This window comes from Aythya fuligula, chromosome 8, assembly GCF_009819795.1.
Source record: "Aythya fuligula isolate bAytFul2 chromosome 8, bAytFul2.pri, whole genome shotgun sequence".
Lineage (NCBI taxonomy): Eukaryota > Metazoa > Chordata > Aves > Anseriformes > Anatidae > Aythya > Aythya fuligula.
In genome coordinates this window covers 19,369,782-19,388,484 of record NC_045566.1, presented here as the reverse complement: position 1 = coordinate 19,388,484, position 18,703 = coordinate 19,369,782, and the positions used below count along the sequence as shown (strand labels likewise).

General features: G+C 47.4%; 1 protein-coding gene across 1 annotated transcript in view; it reads left to right on the top strand.

Moving 5' to 3' along the window:
* The window catches only part of LAMC1 (laminin subunit gamma 1), a 62,318-nt gene extending 46,566 nt beyond the window's left edge, over positions 1-15,752 (top strand). The window contains exons 9-28 of the mRNA XM_032192485.1: positions 377-499; positions 589-778; positions 1,054-1,166; positions 2,469-2,690; positions 2,782-2,970; positions 4,415-4,660; positions 4,750-4,903; positions 5,357-5,499; positions 5,910-6,088; positions 6,217-6,373; positions 8,222-8,427; positions 8,839-8,918; positions 9,280-9,417; positions 9,635-9,779; positions 10,344-10,493; positions 10,935-11,049; positions 11,399-11,598; positions 11,723-11,881; positions 12,361-12,460; positions 12,888-15,752. Coding sequence (XP_032048376.1) covers positions 377-499; positions 589-778; positions 1,054-1,166; positions 2,469-2,690; positions 2,782-2,970; positions 4,415-4,660; positions 4,750-4,903; positions 5,357-5,499; positions 5,910-6,088; positions 6,217-6,373; positions 8,222-8,427; positions 8,839-8,918; positions 9,280-9,417; positions 9,635-9,779; positions 10,344-10,493; positions 10,935-11,049; positions 11,399-11,598; positions 11,723-11,881; positions 12,361-12,460; positions 12,888-13,144 — 3,266 coding nt within the window. The 3' untranslated portion in view covers positions 13,145-15,752. The remainder of the gene's footprint in view (positions 1-376; positions 500-588; positions 779-1,053; positions 1,167-2,468; positions 2,691-2,781; positions 2,971-4,414; positions 4,661-4,749; positions 4,904-5,356; positions 5,500-5,909; positions 6,089-6,216; positions 6,374-8,221; positions 8,428-8,838; positions 8,919-9,279; positions 9,418-9,634; positions 9,780-10,343; positions 10,494-10,934; positions 11,050-11,398; positions 11,599-11,722; positions 11,882-12,360; positions 12,461-12,887) is intronic.
* Positions 15,753-18,703: the final 2,951 nt, after the last annotated feature.

Below are 18,703 nucleotides of genomic sequence, written 5' to 3'. Positions count from 1 at the left end.
GCACAAATCTTTTTTCATACAGTTTCCTGCATAGAAATGTTTTCATTCTGCATAGTCTAAAAAGAACATATTTTTAGTTAAAATTCCAATGGAGAACAGCTCTTATGAAGGCTGAAATTTGCATCAAGTCATAGATGACTTCAGGTTTTCCAGTTCTTTACTGAGGTCTTTAGAAATGAAGATGTTGAAAAGTATTTTTTATAGGGCTCAAAATTCAGAGGGTTCAGGTCAGCATTCCAATAACTGACTCAGGTCAGTTAGTACCAGTGTATAAAATGCAAATTAGTTATATATAAGCAGCTTGCAGTATGATGTGAGTAGTCTGTGCAAAGCTGCTCCTTCAAAGGGTGTTGATCCTTGTACATTTGGTTTTCAGGAGAGGATGAGTGGCGTGCTGAACAACGTGACGGCTCAGAAGTCCCCCTCCAGTGGAGTGCAGAGACCCAGGATATCTCTGTCATCTCAGACAGCTACTTCCCCATGTATTTTGTTGCACCACGTAGGTCATTCAAGAAGCGAGGTTTTCTGCACTGCCTGTGATCTTCCCATTCTCTATCCCCTGACTGTAAAGATTTCTTCCCATTTCAGGCAAGTTCTTGGGCAACCAAGTTTTGAGTTATGGTCAGAACCTGACCTTCTCCTTCCGTGTGGACAGACGAGACACACGCCTTTCTGCAGAGGACCTGGTGCTGGAAGGGGCTGGGCTGAGAGTGTCAGTGCCTCTCATTGCCCAGGGCAACTCCTACCCCAGTGAGAGCCCACTGACCTACACCTTCAGGTGAGTGTGGTCCCAGCCCAGCAAGAGGCTGGAGCAGCTGGGACCTAGCCTGCTGTGCACCCTGCCCTATCAGCTCTTGAGAACACAAACAGCATTAATTTAAGCTCGCAAGAGCAGTCTTATCAGGTTAATTTGAAACTCGCTGTTCATCAGTGTTGCATAAATGTATGCAAAGTATGTGGCAATCGCATACCATTGTTGGAAATGGTGCTTTAAAAGAGCACAGCTGTTAGTATCTGAAAGCTTTGCAAATGATACACAGTTCTTCTCCCTAGGCTCCATGAGGCCACCGATTACCCGTGGAGGCCTGCTCTGTCTGCGTTCGACTTTCAGAAGCTTCTCCACAATTTGACTGCCATCAAGATCCGTGGGACATACAGCGAGAGAAGTGAGTCACTGAGCAGAGCATCACAGAAAAGAGGGGCAGACAGACCCTTTTGTCCAGTGCTCTAGTTGTTTTATTACAAGACCTGGTCATAAATAGCTGTGGAGAGTTAATTTGGCAGAGCCATGTGGAATTGCTTTCTACCTGGCCTTGCAGTGCAAGAGCTTCTCTCGGGCTTTCTGGAGAGGGGATGGGGAAGCAAAGTGCTGCCTGTGAGAGTCTCAAAATGAGCACTCATTACCTGCTGATGCTGCTCTGGGGAGCAGATGTGGTTCTGTGCTTCTAAATGTGGAGTTCTGCTGTGTTGTGCAGCCAGCGTCTTCCAGATTGGTGGTAATATGTAATGCAGAGTCCTGAAGGACACAGTAAAGGAGATGTAGGGAGTCTAAAATAATTTCTCCAGGAACAGTTAACTTCCCCTGTTTTCTAATCGTGCCTTGGCAGGACAAGTGTGGAGGACAAGGTATTGAAAGCACAGCATGTGCTGAACATGTTCAAAAGTACCCCATGACGAGGATTTATGAAAATCAGGCACTAATTAGAGGCAAAAATATTTGAATCTTTGGATACTGCCATGTGAAGGATTTTCTGAGTTTAAAAACAAGTATGTACAAAGGACAAATCTGCGTTTGGGGAAGATGAGGAAGCTGCAAGTGTTTTGAGTAGAGGTTGTTCATAAAGCAGAATGCAGGGTGGTGAAGAGGAGGGGGGCAAAGGTGTGGAGCAAGCTGTCCCTATGGCACCATAGCAGTTGCTAATAACACAGAAGCTGGGGGCTCTGCTCAGTGCTTAAGAGCCACTACAGCAGTACAAGCCTAGTGCTGTAACACACACTGGCTATTGTATTATTGTGTGTCCAGGCACAGTTCTGCTCCAGGGAAGGGGTGGGTTGGGGTGGGGGGGGAAGCTTTCAAATGCTGAAGAGTTTGCCCTGAGGCATGGTTTACAGACACTGCTTGAGGAAGGTGTATTTAAATTGCTGGAGAGATGGTCTGTCCTCCCTAGAAAGGCAGAAATTGTTTTCGGTATTTGATTTGGAAATGGAAACCGTATGCGTGTAAAGCATAACTTCTTTTCGCTGACAGTACTTGCTTGTACTCAGCATCCTCCTCTGGCTTGTTGTTCTCGACTTTCTAGCCCTGCACATGCCCTGTGTGATCTATATTGCATCTTTGCTCATCTATCTAAACTTCCCTGGAGGATTTTGCTTCTTGATTCACCTTATCAGCTGCAGACCTATCTCTTGTGCAGTTCTGATGCACTAGGTGAAATGCTGATGAAGTATTTCCCCTCTCTGGTTCTCAGGTGCTGGCCACCTGGATGATGTTACCATCACAAGTGCTCTCCCCGGGCCCGGCGTGCCTGCAGCATGGGTGGAGAGCTGCTCCTGTCCAGCAGGCTACGAGGGGCAGTTCTGTGAGCGCTGCTCCTCTGGGTACCGCCGAGAAACACCCGGTCTCGGGCCCTACAGCCCCTGCGTGCCTTGCACTTGCAACGGGCACAGCGAGACGTGTGATCCTGAGACAGGTAAGAAGGGGTGATGGGAAAGGGAGCAGCCAGGGGGCTGTTCTCCTTCCTGTGTTGGATGAAGAATAAAAAAATGTGTTCTCTGTTCCAGGTGTGTGCAACTGTAGGGATAACACAGCGGGGTCTCACTGTGAGAAGTGCAGCGATGGGTATTACGGGGATGCAACGGCAGGCACGGCCTCAGACTGCCAGCCCTGCCCGTGCCCTGGTGGCTCCAGCTGTGCCATCGTGCCCCGCACAAGGGAGGTTGTGTGCACCAGCTGCCAGGCTGGCACAACAGGTGAGTCCTTACCAGAAAGGGCTTTGTTCTACACCCCATGTGCCCGTGGACATGTCTTGTACCAGTTCTGCTGCTGTGACCCACAGTGAGTGGCACTGACAACTGCTGTGTCTCCAGGTTCAAATGCAATTTATTTCTCCCTTCTTCTAGACCTATTTTCTCTCTCTTGTAAGGCTCAGGGATGCAGAACTGTTCTTTGTGCCCTTCTCTTAAGATCAAAAGGGTAACAAAGATTTAATCTGTACAAAGCCCAGATGTTTCTCTGCTATGTATCTGAGCCATGCTAGCTTCTGGTACAGAGTCTAGTACACATAATTGTGTGGCATTGGGCTGAAAGTTTGATAGATCTAAAAGAGCCAGGAAGGATGGGTCAGACTGAAACAAAATTAGAAGATGAGCCTCCTATTTGCCAGCCAGAGGCACCTTGGGATGCTTGCAGCAAGAGCGCCAGTGTCCTGCATGGATAAAGTAGGAAGGCTGCGTTGACTCATGCATACCAATCGAAAAGTACAAGGCCAAATTTATACTCAACAGTTCTAAAGAGAAATATGTGAACAGGTGCTGCTCTTTTTTCTTAATGATAAACCGTGAAGGCTGAGCATGTACTTGAGTTGTTAAGTGGAGCTTTTTGTTCTGCTTGCCAACAGCAAATAAGACGTAAAATGGTTGGCAGCCTCAGTGCTTCTCTGTTGATTTTATGCTTGGCATGAAAGAGTCCAAAGTACAGACTACCTGTAAATGCCTTAAATGCTTAGGAAAGCCCCTGATCAAGCACACAGACACACTATTTAGAGCAGCTCCTGGGAGTTGCCATGGGTGCCACCACTTTGTGAACTAAAGCAGAGCCTGGGGGCCTGAGTTCGAAGTCCCCTGCAGCTCAGGCATGAGTATGAGCTCAGCTTTACTTGTAGCTGACAGGGTCACACAAGGGTCCCTCTTGACTCCCATCTTTCTGTATGTGGTTGTGATGTGGTGGGAAAGGTGAAGGGAAAGATGGATGGTGTATGTAAGAGCTGCCAAAGAAACAGCTTTTAGCTGGCTGGCAATGATGTGTCTGCAATGAGCTTTGGGAACTGCTGGCTTGGATGCTTTGTGGCTGCCTGTGGAGGTTCAGCAGGTCTCCTTGGCCATGTGGCTTCCTGAAGCAGTGGTGTCCAGCTGAGTTCTACCTACTAACAACAAATTACAGCAAATATGGCTTGAGGTGATAGGAGGGAAGGGGGAAGCTGAAATAATTCATAACACGAAGTTCCAGTGAAAAAGGGTTAAATTTAGAGATAGAGAGGGATTCTTGTGTAGTCTTGTGCACCTTTCTGGTTCCTTCACAAGGAGAAAAAGGGAAGAAGCTGAGGAGTGTACTTCTTGGGGGGCTGCAGAAGGAGGCCAGGTGAGACTGCAGCAGTGGGCTCTCTGCTGTAGCACGTGTGCTTCTGTCCTGCCCCAGGCAAAAGATGCGAGCTGTGTGACGATGCCTATTTTGGGGACCCACTTGGTGAGAACGGCGCTGTGAGGCCTTGCCGCCTATGCCAGTGCAATGACAACATCGATCCTAACGCTGTGGGGAACTGCAACCGCCAGACAGGGGAGTGCCTCAAGTGCATCTACAACACAGCCGGCTTCTACTGCGACCGCTGCAAAGACGGCTTCTTCGGGAACCCCCTGGCCCCCAACCCTGCTGACAAGTGCCGGGGTAAGAGTCTTTTCCTCTTGCATTTAAAAGCAGTTTTGTCCCTTAGAACTGCCTTTGGGTGATGCTTCCCATTCTTTTTCTTTTTGCAGCATGTCACTGTAATCCCTATGGCACTGTGAATCAACAGACAAGCTGCAATCAAGTGACGGGGCAGTGCGAGTGCCTCTCGCATGTCACCGAGAGGGACTGCAGTGCTTGCGAGCCTGGCTTCTTCAACCTCCAGAGCGGACGTGGCTGTGAGAGGTAAGTCACCTTGGCATGGGGCAATGAGCCTGGTTTTGGAGGATCTGTGTTTAGCAGGTGGAGGAATGTGGTATTTCTCACAAGTAACTGGTGTTTTGTGTTGATGCTGCCAAGGGCAGGGAGGAGCAGGAGTTAAGGAGCAGCTCCGAAGGCTGTACAAAAAGCTTGACTTATAAATAGCTTTATAAATAGCTTTAAATCAGAGTTTTAAATAGAAACATGTCACGTGGCTGCGTGATCGTTGGTAGCCGGGGCTCGTGGGTTCCTTTTTTAGTGCAACCACCAAGTGACCTTGCATGGTTCAAAGGCTCAGTGCCTTGTCCCATATCTGCACTGCAAAGTCACTCCACAGGCATGGAAACTTCCAGCTGTGCTCACTAGGGCTCCTTCAGAGGTGCTTCACTCATGCCTGCTGTCTGTTGTCACCACCTAACCTGTGGCTGTGTCCTCCAGGTGTGACTGCCATGCACTGGGCTCCACCAACGGCCAGTGCGACATACGAACAGGGCAGTGCGAGTGCCAGCCTGGCGTCACCGGGCAGCGTTGTGACAGATGCGAGGCCAACCACTTCGGATTTGGCCCTGAAGGCTGCAAACGTAAGTGAGATTCCCTGCAAGTGGTCTCAGTTCACAGATCCAGTGTTGAGGAGCAACATACCTTGTAAACATAATTGCAAAAGAGTATGGTCCAAACTTTTCTCCTCATATCCCCACCTCTCAAGAGAGGGGGGGGGAAAAAAAAAAAGTGAAGTTGGTTACAATGCAATGGGGTAAGAAATTAAAATGTTTTGTGGAAGAGGCAATGGCAAAACTATTAATACAGTTTGACATGAAATGAGCTGTGTCCAGCTACACGGTGTGCCTTCCCATGTGTGGCAGCACTCTGCTGGGGAGCAGAGCTCTGTCTGTGTTTTGGTGGGTCCCCTGTTGGTTCGCAGGGAATGGTCTGTAGCTGTAGGGTATTTCTGCGTCCTCTCAGATCTGACTGAGGTTTGACTTCCCTGCAGCGTGCGATTGTGACCCTGAGGGTTCACGTTCCCTGCAGTGCCGGGAGGACGGTCGCTGCGAGTGCAAGGAAGGCTTTGTGGGGACCCGCTGCGACCAGTGTGAGGAGAACTATTTCTATAACCGGTCGTGGCCAGGCTGTCAGGAGTGTCCTGCATGTTACCGACTAGTGAAAGATAAGGTAAGGCCACAAATGTAACTGTTTGGTTTCCAGAGTCAGTGCCACGCACCATAACTATTTGCCCATCAGCAAATATATTGACTGCTCCTCGCTCCATGCTGTAGCTCTGCTCCATCCCTCTCGTGCAGGTGGCAGAGCAGCGAGAGAGGCTTCAGGAGCTGGAAAATCTTATAGCGAATCTGGGTACGGGAGAAGAAACTGTAACTGACCAAGCCTTTGAGGAGAGGTTGAAGCAGGCAGAAAGAGATGTCATGGAGCTGCTCCGAGAAGCACAAAACAGCAAAGGTGAGTTGAGCCGATCAGGCATGGACTAAGGAGAAATGAGGTCTTTGCTTGACGTGCACATTCCCTTAGGATGCAAAGCTTTTAATTTCAGGCCTGTACTGTGCGTTAGGATAGACAACTATTTTGGGTAGTGCTGAGACTGTACGTGTTATCACTGAAACAACGAGGGCTGTGATTTTATCCCTGGTGTTCCCCATGGTCTTTATTTAAGCAAAGAAAGATCTGCCTTTGTATAATAGATAGAAGTCTTACCCTCTCCTCCATGTGCAAAGGAAGATTACTTGCTTTGTAAAGAAGCAGAAGACTTTCCAGTACGCGGATGGGTACATCTGTGTTTCTGCAGCTTTCACCAGTAAGAAATGGTGAAAATGTTCACAAATTTGCTCAGATACCTTGGGATAAAGCATTTCTTGTTGGGTTATCATCAGTGATTAGAACGAAAGCTTCAAAATCCTACTGGCAGGTTTTATTATCCCACCATAAAGTGTATAATGGTCTGAAAAGTGCTGTTACGGTGGCCTGTAGGTGTTTTTCCTGTTAAACACTGCTTCAAAGAGGTTCTTTACTGTAGGATGTCTGTGAGCAGGGCATTTAGGAATTTGAATTTTTGCTGAGAGGTTTTTAACACGTAAGTTGATGTGTATTCTGGAGAAGAGCAACTTGAAGAAGATTCTTAATTTGAAACCACTTCTGAAAAAATTTGTCCCCTTTTTGCGAAACTGGGAAAAGCTGGCAAAAATCTGACATCACGTGTCATTTGCTTGGAAAGATTCCTGCTGGTAGCGGGAATGATTCATGAAACTCTTCTGAGTTCTAACTGGGGTAGCTTTATGTTCCCTGCCTAGCATCCACACCTAGATAACAGTAGTCCTGAGTAGGAGGTGAGAGAGTGGGCATTGTGGTAAGGTTAGGGCATGGATTGGGTTTTGTGGTGGTGTTTTTTGTCTTTCTTTCCACATCCTCACTCAAGAAAAGACAAGTTAAATGCAAGTCCTACCCTTGCAAAAAGCCCATGTGACATTTATTTGTGCTTTTCTACTTGATGCATTTTTTTTAAAGACATTAAATGTGCACATTCAATACATAGGATGTGCTACAAGGTGAGGACACAATGTATTTGTAAAAAATCATAAGTTTGGATGTGTGTGGGCTTCTTTTACTTTATTTCTTAACAGTGCTCTCACCTTTTCACAAATAATTCTTTCTGGTCCTGAGGCATGCATCTGTGTTTTATGGCTCCATTATTATGACATTTTTCTGAGGAGTTACCTGGTGGTCAAGAATTTGGGTATTTTGGGTGGTCATAGGTTCTACAGATAGAAGAACCAAGGCTGGGTTGTTTGTCCTCCCCAGTCCAGAGGGATGCTGAAAGCTGGGAAGAGTTGGGGTGGATTTGCTGTTCTGCAGATCTTGCAGCTGCTCTGTCTGGAGGTTCTCGGGGGGGAGCCACCATTGGCCAAAGAGAAGGGCTGTACTGCCCTTGTAGTAATTAAGATAAAAAAGAATTAGCAAAGCAGATGTTTCATACCTAATGAGGAGCAGCTCTGTTGTCTTTTTTTTTTTTTTTTTTTAATCAATGTAGAGGTGAAAAATGATTCTGAACACAAATCTCCTGTTAGAGCCAGTTCAGACACCCAGCAGACTGTCTCATTAGTAGTTAATGACTCTTATGCACATTCTGGTGATGGCTTCGATCTCAAGTGAACTGATTCATGAAACAGCTTTGCTAAGTCCCCTTTCAATAGGGGGTTAATCTGCCAACCTGTTGCCTGCAAAGGTAAGCTGCTGCTCCAACTTCTCTTCCTGCTGTAATCAATTTTGCTTCCTCTTTTGTATCGTGTCTTTCAGATGTAGATCAGGGCCTGATGGATCGTCTCAAAAACATCAACAGCACACTAGTGAGTCAGCTCAACAGGCTGAGGAACATCCAGAACACTGTGCAGGAGACGGAGGACTTAGCAGAGAAAGCCCGGAAACGGGTGGAAGCCACAGAAGACCTGATCACGACAGCTTCTGATATGCTAGAGAAAGCAAAGATGGCAGCTGACAATGTGGTGAGTGTGCAGTGGAGATCCGGTGGGGCAAGGAGAGGACAGGGCCTTTCCTTGCTGTGCTGTCTGGGTGTGTTTCTCTGCTCTTTCTCTCTCTTGTAGCAAACTTGCTATGGAAGCATCTTCTCCTTTACTCAGTAATGTGGAAAACAAAGGAAAATCTCAATTATCTGTCATAAATCGTATCTTAGCCCCCTGCTCAAAGAAAAATATTAAAATAAATAAATACCAAAACATTTGCTTTTAAGGGGTAACTGCTAGTATAAACTGCATGAACTTAAGAAAAAATAGAGAGGCCAAAAGTAGGTTAGACACATCTCAAAGCATTTAGATCATGACAATAAATGTTTAAAGCATTGATGAATAAAATATGGTAGTAGAGCTTCAAGGTATTTTTTCTTCCTTTTTTTCCAGTCCATTACACCTCCGGAGTCAACTGGCGACCCTAACAACATGACTCTGTTGGCAGAAGAGGCCCGTAAGCTGGCTGAAAGGTAGCCTGTGGTGCTGCATGCTCCCCAGCCCACATCAGTGCCCTACAGCCACCTAGAAGAGGGGGGGAAATGAGGTTTGGTCTGGGTGCACACCTGTGTGTTTGGGCAAACGCTGTGTCTGTGCACCAGGGACATGTGTGGCCGTAGTGGGTGCTCATAGACTGGTCTCATGGGTGCTGCTGGAGTAACGTTTGTGGTTGCAGAGATGTTCCCAAACAGCATCTTCCATTGCAAATGTTGCAGCTGTGCAAATCTGGGTGAAGGAAGGAAAAATAGGAGAAAATAAAAACTTAGAGTTGAGGATAGAAACTGCTGCTTAACAATTCCAATGGCGTTATTTTTCTTCTGTAATCTTGTCCAGACACAAGCAAGAAGCGGATGAGATTGTTCGTGTAGCCAAGGCAGCAAATGATACTTCCACAGAAGCGTATCAGCTACTGCTGAAGACCTTGGCTGGGGAAAACCAAACAGCGAATGATATTGATGAGCTCAACCAGAAGTGAGTCAGCAACAGAAAATTGTTTTTATTTCCTGGCTTTAGAGCAGTACTTAAGTTTAAGATGCCTTTTTAGCATTTTATGCTTTAGATCTTACGACAGTTGCCTCTGTTTTAGCCTCTCTACTTGTTCAGTAAGTTTGAGTCTACCAAAAGAATTATAGAGTAACTGGATCTGTGGTTTGCTCTTTTTTTGTTGTTTTGTTTTTTTTTTAATTAGATATAATCAAGCAAGGAACATTTCTCGGGACCTAGAGAAACAGGCTGACAAGGTGCTTACAGAGGCAGAGGAAGCTGGAAACAAGGCCCTTCAAATCTATGCTAATCTCACCAGTCTGCCCACCGTGGATTCCACAGGGCTAGAGGTACATGAATGAAGCATCATACATAGTATTTTGTAAAGACAGGTGTGGATGATCATTAAGGCAGCACGCTAGGTTGCAGGCACATGTTGTATGTGCTCTGCTAATGTTACTCTACATCTGTCTGTGGAATTTTCATCCATCAAGGTATCACTGAGACTTCTATATTGCTCTTTATGCAAGAGATTAACAAGCAGGAAACTGCAAACATAGACCCTCCCACAGTCTCTGAAGGACAAAAAAAAAGAGTGAAATGTTATTTGTCAGACATCATGGCTTGAATCAAAAAGTGCAAAGAATCCGGTCCCCGCTGAAGTCTGCAGAGCTGCTCCGTTTCCTTCACTCACTGTAGTAGTGCAGACTTTCTTACGCACAAAAGTGTTGGCATCCCCTGTCCTGCACTGCACAGACCATTGTATTTGGAACTTTGAAGGAGCAAAGTTACAGCTATAACTTGTCATCACTTCTGCCTGTTTCAACATTAGAAATTATACTATGTTTTGTCACCTGTTCAGAATTTCTTTAATGTTCGGAGAATCTGCATTTGTTTCTGATTTCTACACGCAGAATGAAGCAAATAAGATCAAGAAGGAAGCAGAGGAGTTAGATCAACTAATAGCAAGGAAGCTGAAAGACTATGAAGACTTGAGAGAAGACATGAAAGGAAAGGAGCAGGAAGTAAAGAACCTTTTGGAGAAAGGGAAGACGGAGCAGCAGGTCAGTTCTGTTTTGTGCAGGCTTTTGTTCCCTGAAAGGAAGAAGAAAAAAACAAACAAATAACTGCCCAGATGTGAAAGACTTGGCCTTACTCAGTCATATCTCAGCAGTGTTTGTTACTTACACAAATATTGAGGAATGGTCCTGTGAAGGAAATGCTAAAGCCACTTCATTGTGGAGAGTTGGGATATTTGGAGAGTTGGTACATTGGTACATTTTGGTACATTGGAGAGTTGGTATATTTGGCAGGTGTGTATTCAGGATGGTGTTCCAAAGTACCAGAATTTACTATGATTTCAGAGGAAGTATTGCCATTCACTTAGGGGATCACTGCAGTTCCGTATTGCAGTGGTGTTTCATGCTAAATGATACTTTCTGAGAGGCCTACATGGTCATCCATCAAATGGTAAGAGTATGTTGATGGATGTCTTGTCTCCTTAGACTGCAGACCAGCTCCTGGCTCGAGCAGATGCAGCAAAAGCCCTGGCTGAGGAAGCTGCTCGGAAAGGCAACGGCACACTGCAGGAGGCTAATACCATTCTCAGCAACCTGAAAGGTAAAGAGAAAACACTTGCAGGGAATCCCTTAATTCTTAGAGAGGTAACTCTGCAGTATAGCCATCTCAGTTAAATGAGTCATGCTGTTGCCAGTACCCAAGTGTTGGACAGATTCTTCTGGCTTTTTTAAAGGAAAATGGAAGTCTTTCCAATGACTAGAAATCTCCTTTTTGGCCAGCTTACTTATTTAGCCTGAGATGATGTGTAACAGTGTGAACTGCAAGTGTGTGCACCCCCAGACCCCAGTTTGCTGTTCTTCCCTCTAATTTCAAGGAGGTAGTTTGGTCAGAGAAGCATCCCAAAGCTCTTCTGGAGCAGATGATGAGAATCTGTTTTGCCCTTTCTTAGATTTTGATAAGCGAGTGAACGACAACAAGACAGCAGCTGAGGAGGCACTGAAGAAGATTCCTGCCATCACCCGGACCATTGCTGAAGCCAACAATAAGACACGCCAGGCAGAGATGGCACTTGGCAATGCTGCTGCTGATGCCCGCGAAGCCAAGGCTAAAGCAGATGATGCTGAGAAGATCGCCAGTTCTGTTCAGAAGGTGAGTCCCTTGCAGTTCTGGAGCCAACCTTCCGGAGGTATTGGCGTGTATTTGCATAAACTCTGTTCCAGAATGTTCGACGCCTTCACTGCCTGTTTCCATCCTCTTCCCATGTTGGCTGTAGAGTGCTGCTGCTACCAGAGCTGAAGCTGACAAGACTTTCTCTGATGTGACGGGGCTGGCCAAAGAAGTGGATGACATGATGAAGCAACTCCAGGAAGCAGAAAAAGAGCTGAAGCGAAAGCAAGATGATGCTGATCAGGACATGATGATGGCAGGCATGGTAAGTGACGCTGACAGCAGAGGCAAGAAGATGTATTCTCCCTGCTGTCCTGCCAGTGCAAGCCTTCTTCTGCTCACTGGGTGCAGTTAGTATTCTCTATCTGCCAAATTTTAAGTGGAATTGAATGCATGAGACTAATGAAGGAGCTCCTATAGTAACCTTACCATAGGTTCATTACTCAACTTTGAGAGCCAGTTTCCTTAACATAGTACTTTTATTTTAACAGAAACCTGACTCTGTTCTAACTTCTCATGCATAACTCTTCTTAGTTACCAGGGATCCACATCCTTTCTTGTAGAAAACTGAGTATTTGAAGGTTGTCTTTGCCAACGCTGTGACAGGTATCTCAGCACAGAGATCATTTTGGAGAGAGGAAACGGATATGTGCAACTGCTTGGGCAAATGCATGAAAAGGAGAGGCAGTGGTTTCATAAACCCTACAGAGTTTATTGTGCTCTTGTTTTTTTTTCACCCTGCAGGCTTCACAGGCAGCCCAGGAGGCAGAAGACAATGCAAGAAAAGCGAAGAACTCTGTGAACAGCTTGCTTACTGTCATTAACGATCTTTTAGATCAACTAGGTAAGGCTCTCTTTATATGTGCTATATTCCTTTGAGTGTTTTCCTGTCTCCTGTTTGGGAAGTGCTGGCAGCCAGTGTTGTGTGGTGCTGTGCCATGAATCAAATAGCTCTTTTTTTTTCTTTTTTCTTTTTTTAGAAATTGGGTTTATGTGCTTTTGGCAAGTGTTTTTTTCTTTTTTTTCTTTTTCTCTGCGTTAGCTTCAAAGCTCACTGTGCAGTGTTCAGTACTGCTTTCCTGCAAGCTGAGGACTATTTTTGAGGCACTGGAGTGTGCAGCCAATTCACGTGGTCCTATTTTAATGCAGAGATGGACAGTCTGATGGAGATCTTGGTTCACTCGTTCAGAGCAGGGGCTCTGCTGTGTGTAAGCACCCGAAAGCAGTGCTTCAAAACCTTTTTAATGGTCTATTTCCTTCTGGCTTCTCAGGGCAACTGGAGACGGTGGACTTGAACAAACTGAACGAGATTGAGGGTACCCTGAATAGTGCCAAAGACCAGATGAGAAGTAGCGACCTGGACCAGAAAGTGTCTTTGCTTGAGAGAGAAGCCAGGAAGCAAGATGATGCAATACAGGCCTACAACAGGGACATTGAGGAAATCCTGAAAGACATTAGCAACCTGGAAGACATCAAGAAGACCTTGCCATCTGGCTGTTTTAACACCCCGTCCATTGAGAAACCCTAAGGGAGCGCTGGGGGTGGAGGGTATTCCCCGGGTGACTGGTGGAGCAATGGTTTGGCTATGGAGTGCCTTAACACACCTTACCTTCTTCAAATCCCCAACTCTTCGTGGCTCGTAGCCACTGTTCTCTTTTCAAATCAGGATAAGTTGAAAAGTTTTTTTTTTTTAATTTTTTTTTTTAAGAGAGGCGAATTAAATATCCGTCGTTGGGCATCAAAGGGTTTTTTATATAAATTGTCTTCCTGAGCACTCCACCTTCACCCCTTTCTCAGACAGTTTCCCTTTAATTAGTGCAAGGATGAGAGATGCTCTGGACTCTTTATTCTGTGGTTCAGAAATAACCATGTGAGCTGTATACAGCAAGGCAAAACTAACTCTACTTTCTCTCCTTTCTTCTCCCCTTGACTGTAAAATCCTTGGTCCCAGAGCTCTGTCCCTATGAAGGAAGGAGGTTGGCTACCAAAGTATTACTGTAATGGCCAGTATAGCTGCACTCATTCAGATCCCTGTTCCCAACTTCTAACCCTGTGATTTTTTTTTATTTTGTTTCGTTACGTTGACTAGTGGCCAATCAAAACCATTGGTAGCCTTTTATGAAATATCCTAAGCCTCTTTCTGAAATGCTTTCTGTGATGATGCATCGCTCTGAGAATAATGCAGCCTCTGAGAGGAGCTTTTTGGGAAGATGGGATGCTAGGGGAGTGGTAGGTCTTGCCAGCACTGCTGCGGGCCTGTGGAGCAGAAGTTTTGTGTGCAGTCTGCAAGCAGCTGCCGGTTGGGTAGTCCAGGCTGGGGAGTCTGGAAGTGATGAGCTGAGTTCCCATCTGGAGGTGTTGCCCTCAGATCACCAGAGGATCTTTGTTTTAGGCTACAGGTGTCTGACTGACAGATTCATTTGTTCAAGCAGCAGAAATCTTGCTGAAGAGGAGAGCTGCCATCCAGAGAGCTCTGACAGCTGGTCTGAACTTCAACCTGAATGTGTTTGGGTAGGGAAGGAAGAGGGCTTGAAGATGTAAATGAGAAGGTCTTTCTCCCCATCGTCTTCCTGAAGGAGGCTAGTAGTATTTTTACACTTTTTGGTATTGCTCTCACCGTACTTTCCCCCCCCCCCCCCCAACCTGGCTGAAAGAGCAGCTTTCAGGTTCCTCCTGAGGCAGTGCTTCCCACTGCCAGCTGCTTGGTGGTGCTGGGAGGCAGCAGTGGGAGCCCTTCACTCCTCCCTCAGCCCTCCTCTGATACGAGAGCACCCTCTGCAGCTTCCTCCATGGCTCCAGCCCAGCACCCCCTCTCTCTCTTCCTTAAGATCCAGCATATATCTATCCTTAAACACTATGCAACTTTGTACGTTTGCGTAGCGGGGAAGAAATTATTATCTGACACACACTGGTGCTATTAATTATTTCAAATTTATATTTTTTGTGTGAATGTGATATTTTTTTTCCGTTTTTATCATGATTATAGTGTGAGGAAGTCTCTCGTGTGCATGTGTATGCGTGTGTAAATATACTCAGCCATATTTCCAGAGTGGCACAGCCTGGCCTCCTCTACGTGCTTTCCCCTGTAACCATCAAGGCACGTGCACCACGTATCGCTTCTGTCCATATAACCCCCTTGGAGCCCGCTGTTTCCTCTAGCAGGGCTCCCACCCTCTTCCCCCAGTGCGTGTTCTCAGCATCCGCATGGCATGGGGCCAGCAGTGACCCACGCCTGCTGCTGCAGCCGGGGGACGGGCGCTTTGGGCCCTCCAGGTTCTGGCCGCGATGCTCTGGGAGTGGCGGCAGTTTCGCAGCTGGACTGTGAGGAGCTGGAGCGCTGTCGGGACCCGGTGTTGAGGTGGTCAGAGCTGGGTTTGGGGTTCAGACCTCTGTGCAAGGAGTGAGGACGTAACTGGAGGCTGAGCGCATCCTCAAACTGCTGCGGGGAGAGGGGATGTTTCTAGCAAACCCTGCCTCTCTCTTATACCCATCTTCCTAGAGTTCTTGCAATTTACCAAAAACTGCCTTGGGGTTTGCCCCCACCTGTGAACATACCAATCCCACCCCTGGAGGAGAGTTTCCCTATGCTTGCCCACGCCCGTGGGACCTTCACATCAGTGTTTTCTGGCTGGCTGCTCTGGTCAGATGGCTGTCTAACCACGTCACCTCTCTGCCAAGGCTGTGAGAAGAGCAGATGTGAAGATGCGCGCATGCCCTGGCTGACCTCAGGCCTAAGGTTTCCTGCTTTCTCTTCTATTTTTTTTTTGTTGTTGTTAAGCTGTTTTTAACAGAATTTTATTTTTAAATAAAAAAAAAAAAATCTTTATAAGCGATCTCTTAATCACTACTGCATTACAGCCATTACTCATTGTATAAGTCCAGTTATTTCTTTGTGTAAGGTGATGTTGGGACAGCTGCTGGTGGGGTGCTGGGTGTCGCGGGCAGCGCATGGCGGTCCCTTCATCACTTGATTCCTGACTGTGGCCCCCTCAGTATGTGCCTTCACTTCAGCTTTTTTGCCTTAATCTGTGGTCTCGCTGTCTGGGGCGGTGAACAAAATGCAACACTTGCAGTTTTTATGTATAAAACAGTATTTCTTATTTATAATAAAGTCTGAATATTTGTAACCCCCTATACACTGGGATTCCTTTGAGTTTTGCTTTTTTGGCGCTGGTTGATGTGGGTCTGTCTCTGTTACGGGGTTCTTCTCTTGCTCAGTGAGCTGGAAGAGCAGGGTGAGGGGCAGGGAAGGGAGGAGAAAAGTAATTTGCAAATTCCTGCAGCGGGCTGCAAATGGACACACTGAACACAGGTTTCTCTCTGTGTCCAGAGCTGAGTTGCACTGACTGCAATGAATTTTACACTGCTGTTTTTCCAATCCTTTGGAAATAAGAGTGTGTCCCGTCTGTGCAACGCTGTTGGATCTGAGCTCTTCTTGAAGGAACAGGAGGTTGGAGGGGTGGCTCTTTGCACTTCAGGGGTACGATCTTGTATGCTTAAAGCTGGCTTGCTGAAAAGCAAGGGCCTCTGGGGTGAAAGGACTGAAAGGGAAATGGAAACCCTACATAAAGGACCTGGGTTTTCTTCAACAGGAACTGCTGACAACCTGGGTGTTCTCTGTTGTTCCTGTGTCCTGTCAGCAAGAGCGAAGAGATTTCATTCCTGAATTAAGTTTTGAATGTTAGGAAAGATGACTGTGATAACAGATCACGGGCTGGAGTGCCTGACCCTGGCAGGAGATGCCACCATGGCCAGTGAGGAGCTGCAGGGATGTGGGGACCCGAGGGACCTGCTCCCCAGCAGCCTCTCTCCAGGCTTGTTCGCTGCTGTGACCTGGGAAACAAGGCAGTGTGAAAGGAAGTGGGCTGAGGAAGCTTGTCAAGTATTTGAGCCCAGGAGTCCACCCAGGATCTGAGGGGGATGTTTCTGCCCAGCAGGGGCTGAGCTTGGCTTTGAGGTGGACATCAAGAGGAGGGACCTTGCTCATGGGGGATGCAACATGCTTTGCTGGCTTTTCTCTAATTTCTGGGGACTTTTTCCACTCTCAGAGGTCAAACTCCATGCCTGTGCTCTCTGGAGGAAGGTGGGGCTGCCCCAGGGGTCAGCTGGCAATGGCGAGGAGCTGGGCAGTGGAGGGGTCTTCACAGCTAGGGTGAAAAGCAGCCGGGTGCTTGTCCTAGCGAAAGTGGGAGCTCTGCGGGGCTTCGTGGAGCTTGGGGCCCTTCCCAGGCTGCTCTGTGGAGGCAAAGGGGAGAGCACAGCAGGACAGAAATGCCAGAGTCCCTGCCTGTCTGCCTGCCTACCTGTCTGTGTCTCATCCCCTCGTGTACAGGCAGGGCGGTGGCGAGGCGAGGCCAGACGTGACGGCGTTTCCTCACTGCACCCTGCCCCGCTTGCTCAGCGCCGTGGCCCCGCAGGCAGGGCCTGGGTCCCAGCCAGAGAAAGGCGGCCCCGAGGCTGTGATCTTTGCGGGGTCACTCCTGTCACTAGGGGTGGCTCTCAGCTCAGCCCGCCCCGTAATCCAGGGGGAATTTTTAGCATATGAGACATGGCTTCCCTGAGCCAAAGGCTGTGTATTTTTTATGCCTTGCTGGAGTAAAATGTGGAGGTGGTGGGACTGCTGCTGGGGTCCGGCTGGGTTCTTGTTCTTCTGCCCCCCCGTGACCCGAGGGGCCACTGGCTCTGGTGAGCACGGCTGGGTCCTGGGGGTCCCACCAAGCTCTTGCCCAAATTCTCCATCTCTTTTCTGCTCTGTGTAGCTGAAGTTAGAGGCTTTGCCTTTCCTGAACATGGGCTGTCCCAGCTGCCAAGCTGTGCCTCCAGGTACGCCAGAAGTGTACATAAAAACCACAGAAGTGCCAAAGGATGTCTTCTGAAGGATGTTCCTGAGCAAGGGGCTGTGTTTAAAGGATTAACCAACTGGTGTTCTGCTTTAGGCACTGTGGGACTGGGAGGAAGCTCCTTATGCTGACAGGTTTTGCAGTACGTGGACACATGTAGGTGAGCACGTGCACGTGGGGCAACAGTGGCTGGAAGGAAAGCAAGCCAGCAAGCACCTGAGGAGAACCCACTTCTGCACAGGCCCCAAGGGAGCAGCAACGTTTGTGTAAGGCCTTCTCCAGCCAGCGCTGCCATCACAGTGGGTGACAATTCTCCTGCAGTGGGTGGTGGGCACCAGTTTTTTTCAGGTCTAGTGTGTTTTGAAAATCACGGCCTTGAAACTCTGCTTTGGGCAGTGTCTGAGTGCATTAATGCAGCTTTTAGAGGTGACTTTGAGTGCTGGTGGAGGATGACGAAGTCAGAGTAACCAAAGCAAATATGCAGAAATGACTAGAGAGCGAGCTGTGTCAGTGCTTGTTTGCAGAAGTGAGGTCAGAGGCTGAGTGCAAATGGCGAGACAGAAGGAATAACAAGAAAGAGCCAAATAAGGAAAAATCGCAATTCTTGTGAAAAGCTTCCTGATGGCAAGATCTGGTCTAATAGAGAACTCGGTCAAGAATTTGAGTTTTGGAGCAGAACGGATTAAGTGCATTTCACTAAAGGAATAAACAGGCCTATAGGAACTCTGCCAAGTAGGTGGGAATGCGGTGTTTTTGTCTCACTACTTAAAAAATAATGAAAGAATCAGACAAGACAATCTTGGTTGTCAAATGTCAACATGCCACTACTGCATTTGTGAAGCTAGTTTCCTTGTTGTGAGCTATATTAAGACACAGTGTATGCAATTAAAAGGGAGCAGCCTGTTTGTAAAAGAGAGTTGAATCAGTCGGCAGAGGCAAGTTAAACTTGGCAAACGGAGTCACCAAAAGGCAGTGCATTCGGGCTGGTTGTACGAGAAGGTCACCACGGCATGAGGAGGCGGTGAGGGAAGCCCTGAGTCACCGCTGGGTCCATCAGTGTGCAGAGGCTGTTGGGCACCTTCAAAGGTTCAGGAGGCGACCTGAGTGTTAATTAGCCCAGATCTGTTAGCTCTGGAAGGAGCAGAGTGTTAGCCTAATTTGGGCTGGGCTCCAGTCCCTGAGGCAGAAAGGTAACTGCAGCGTTGGTCTGGGGGTGAACTTGTTGGGCACCTTCATCTGCAGGTGTT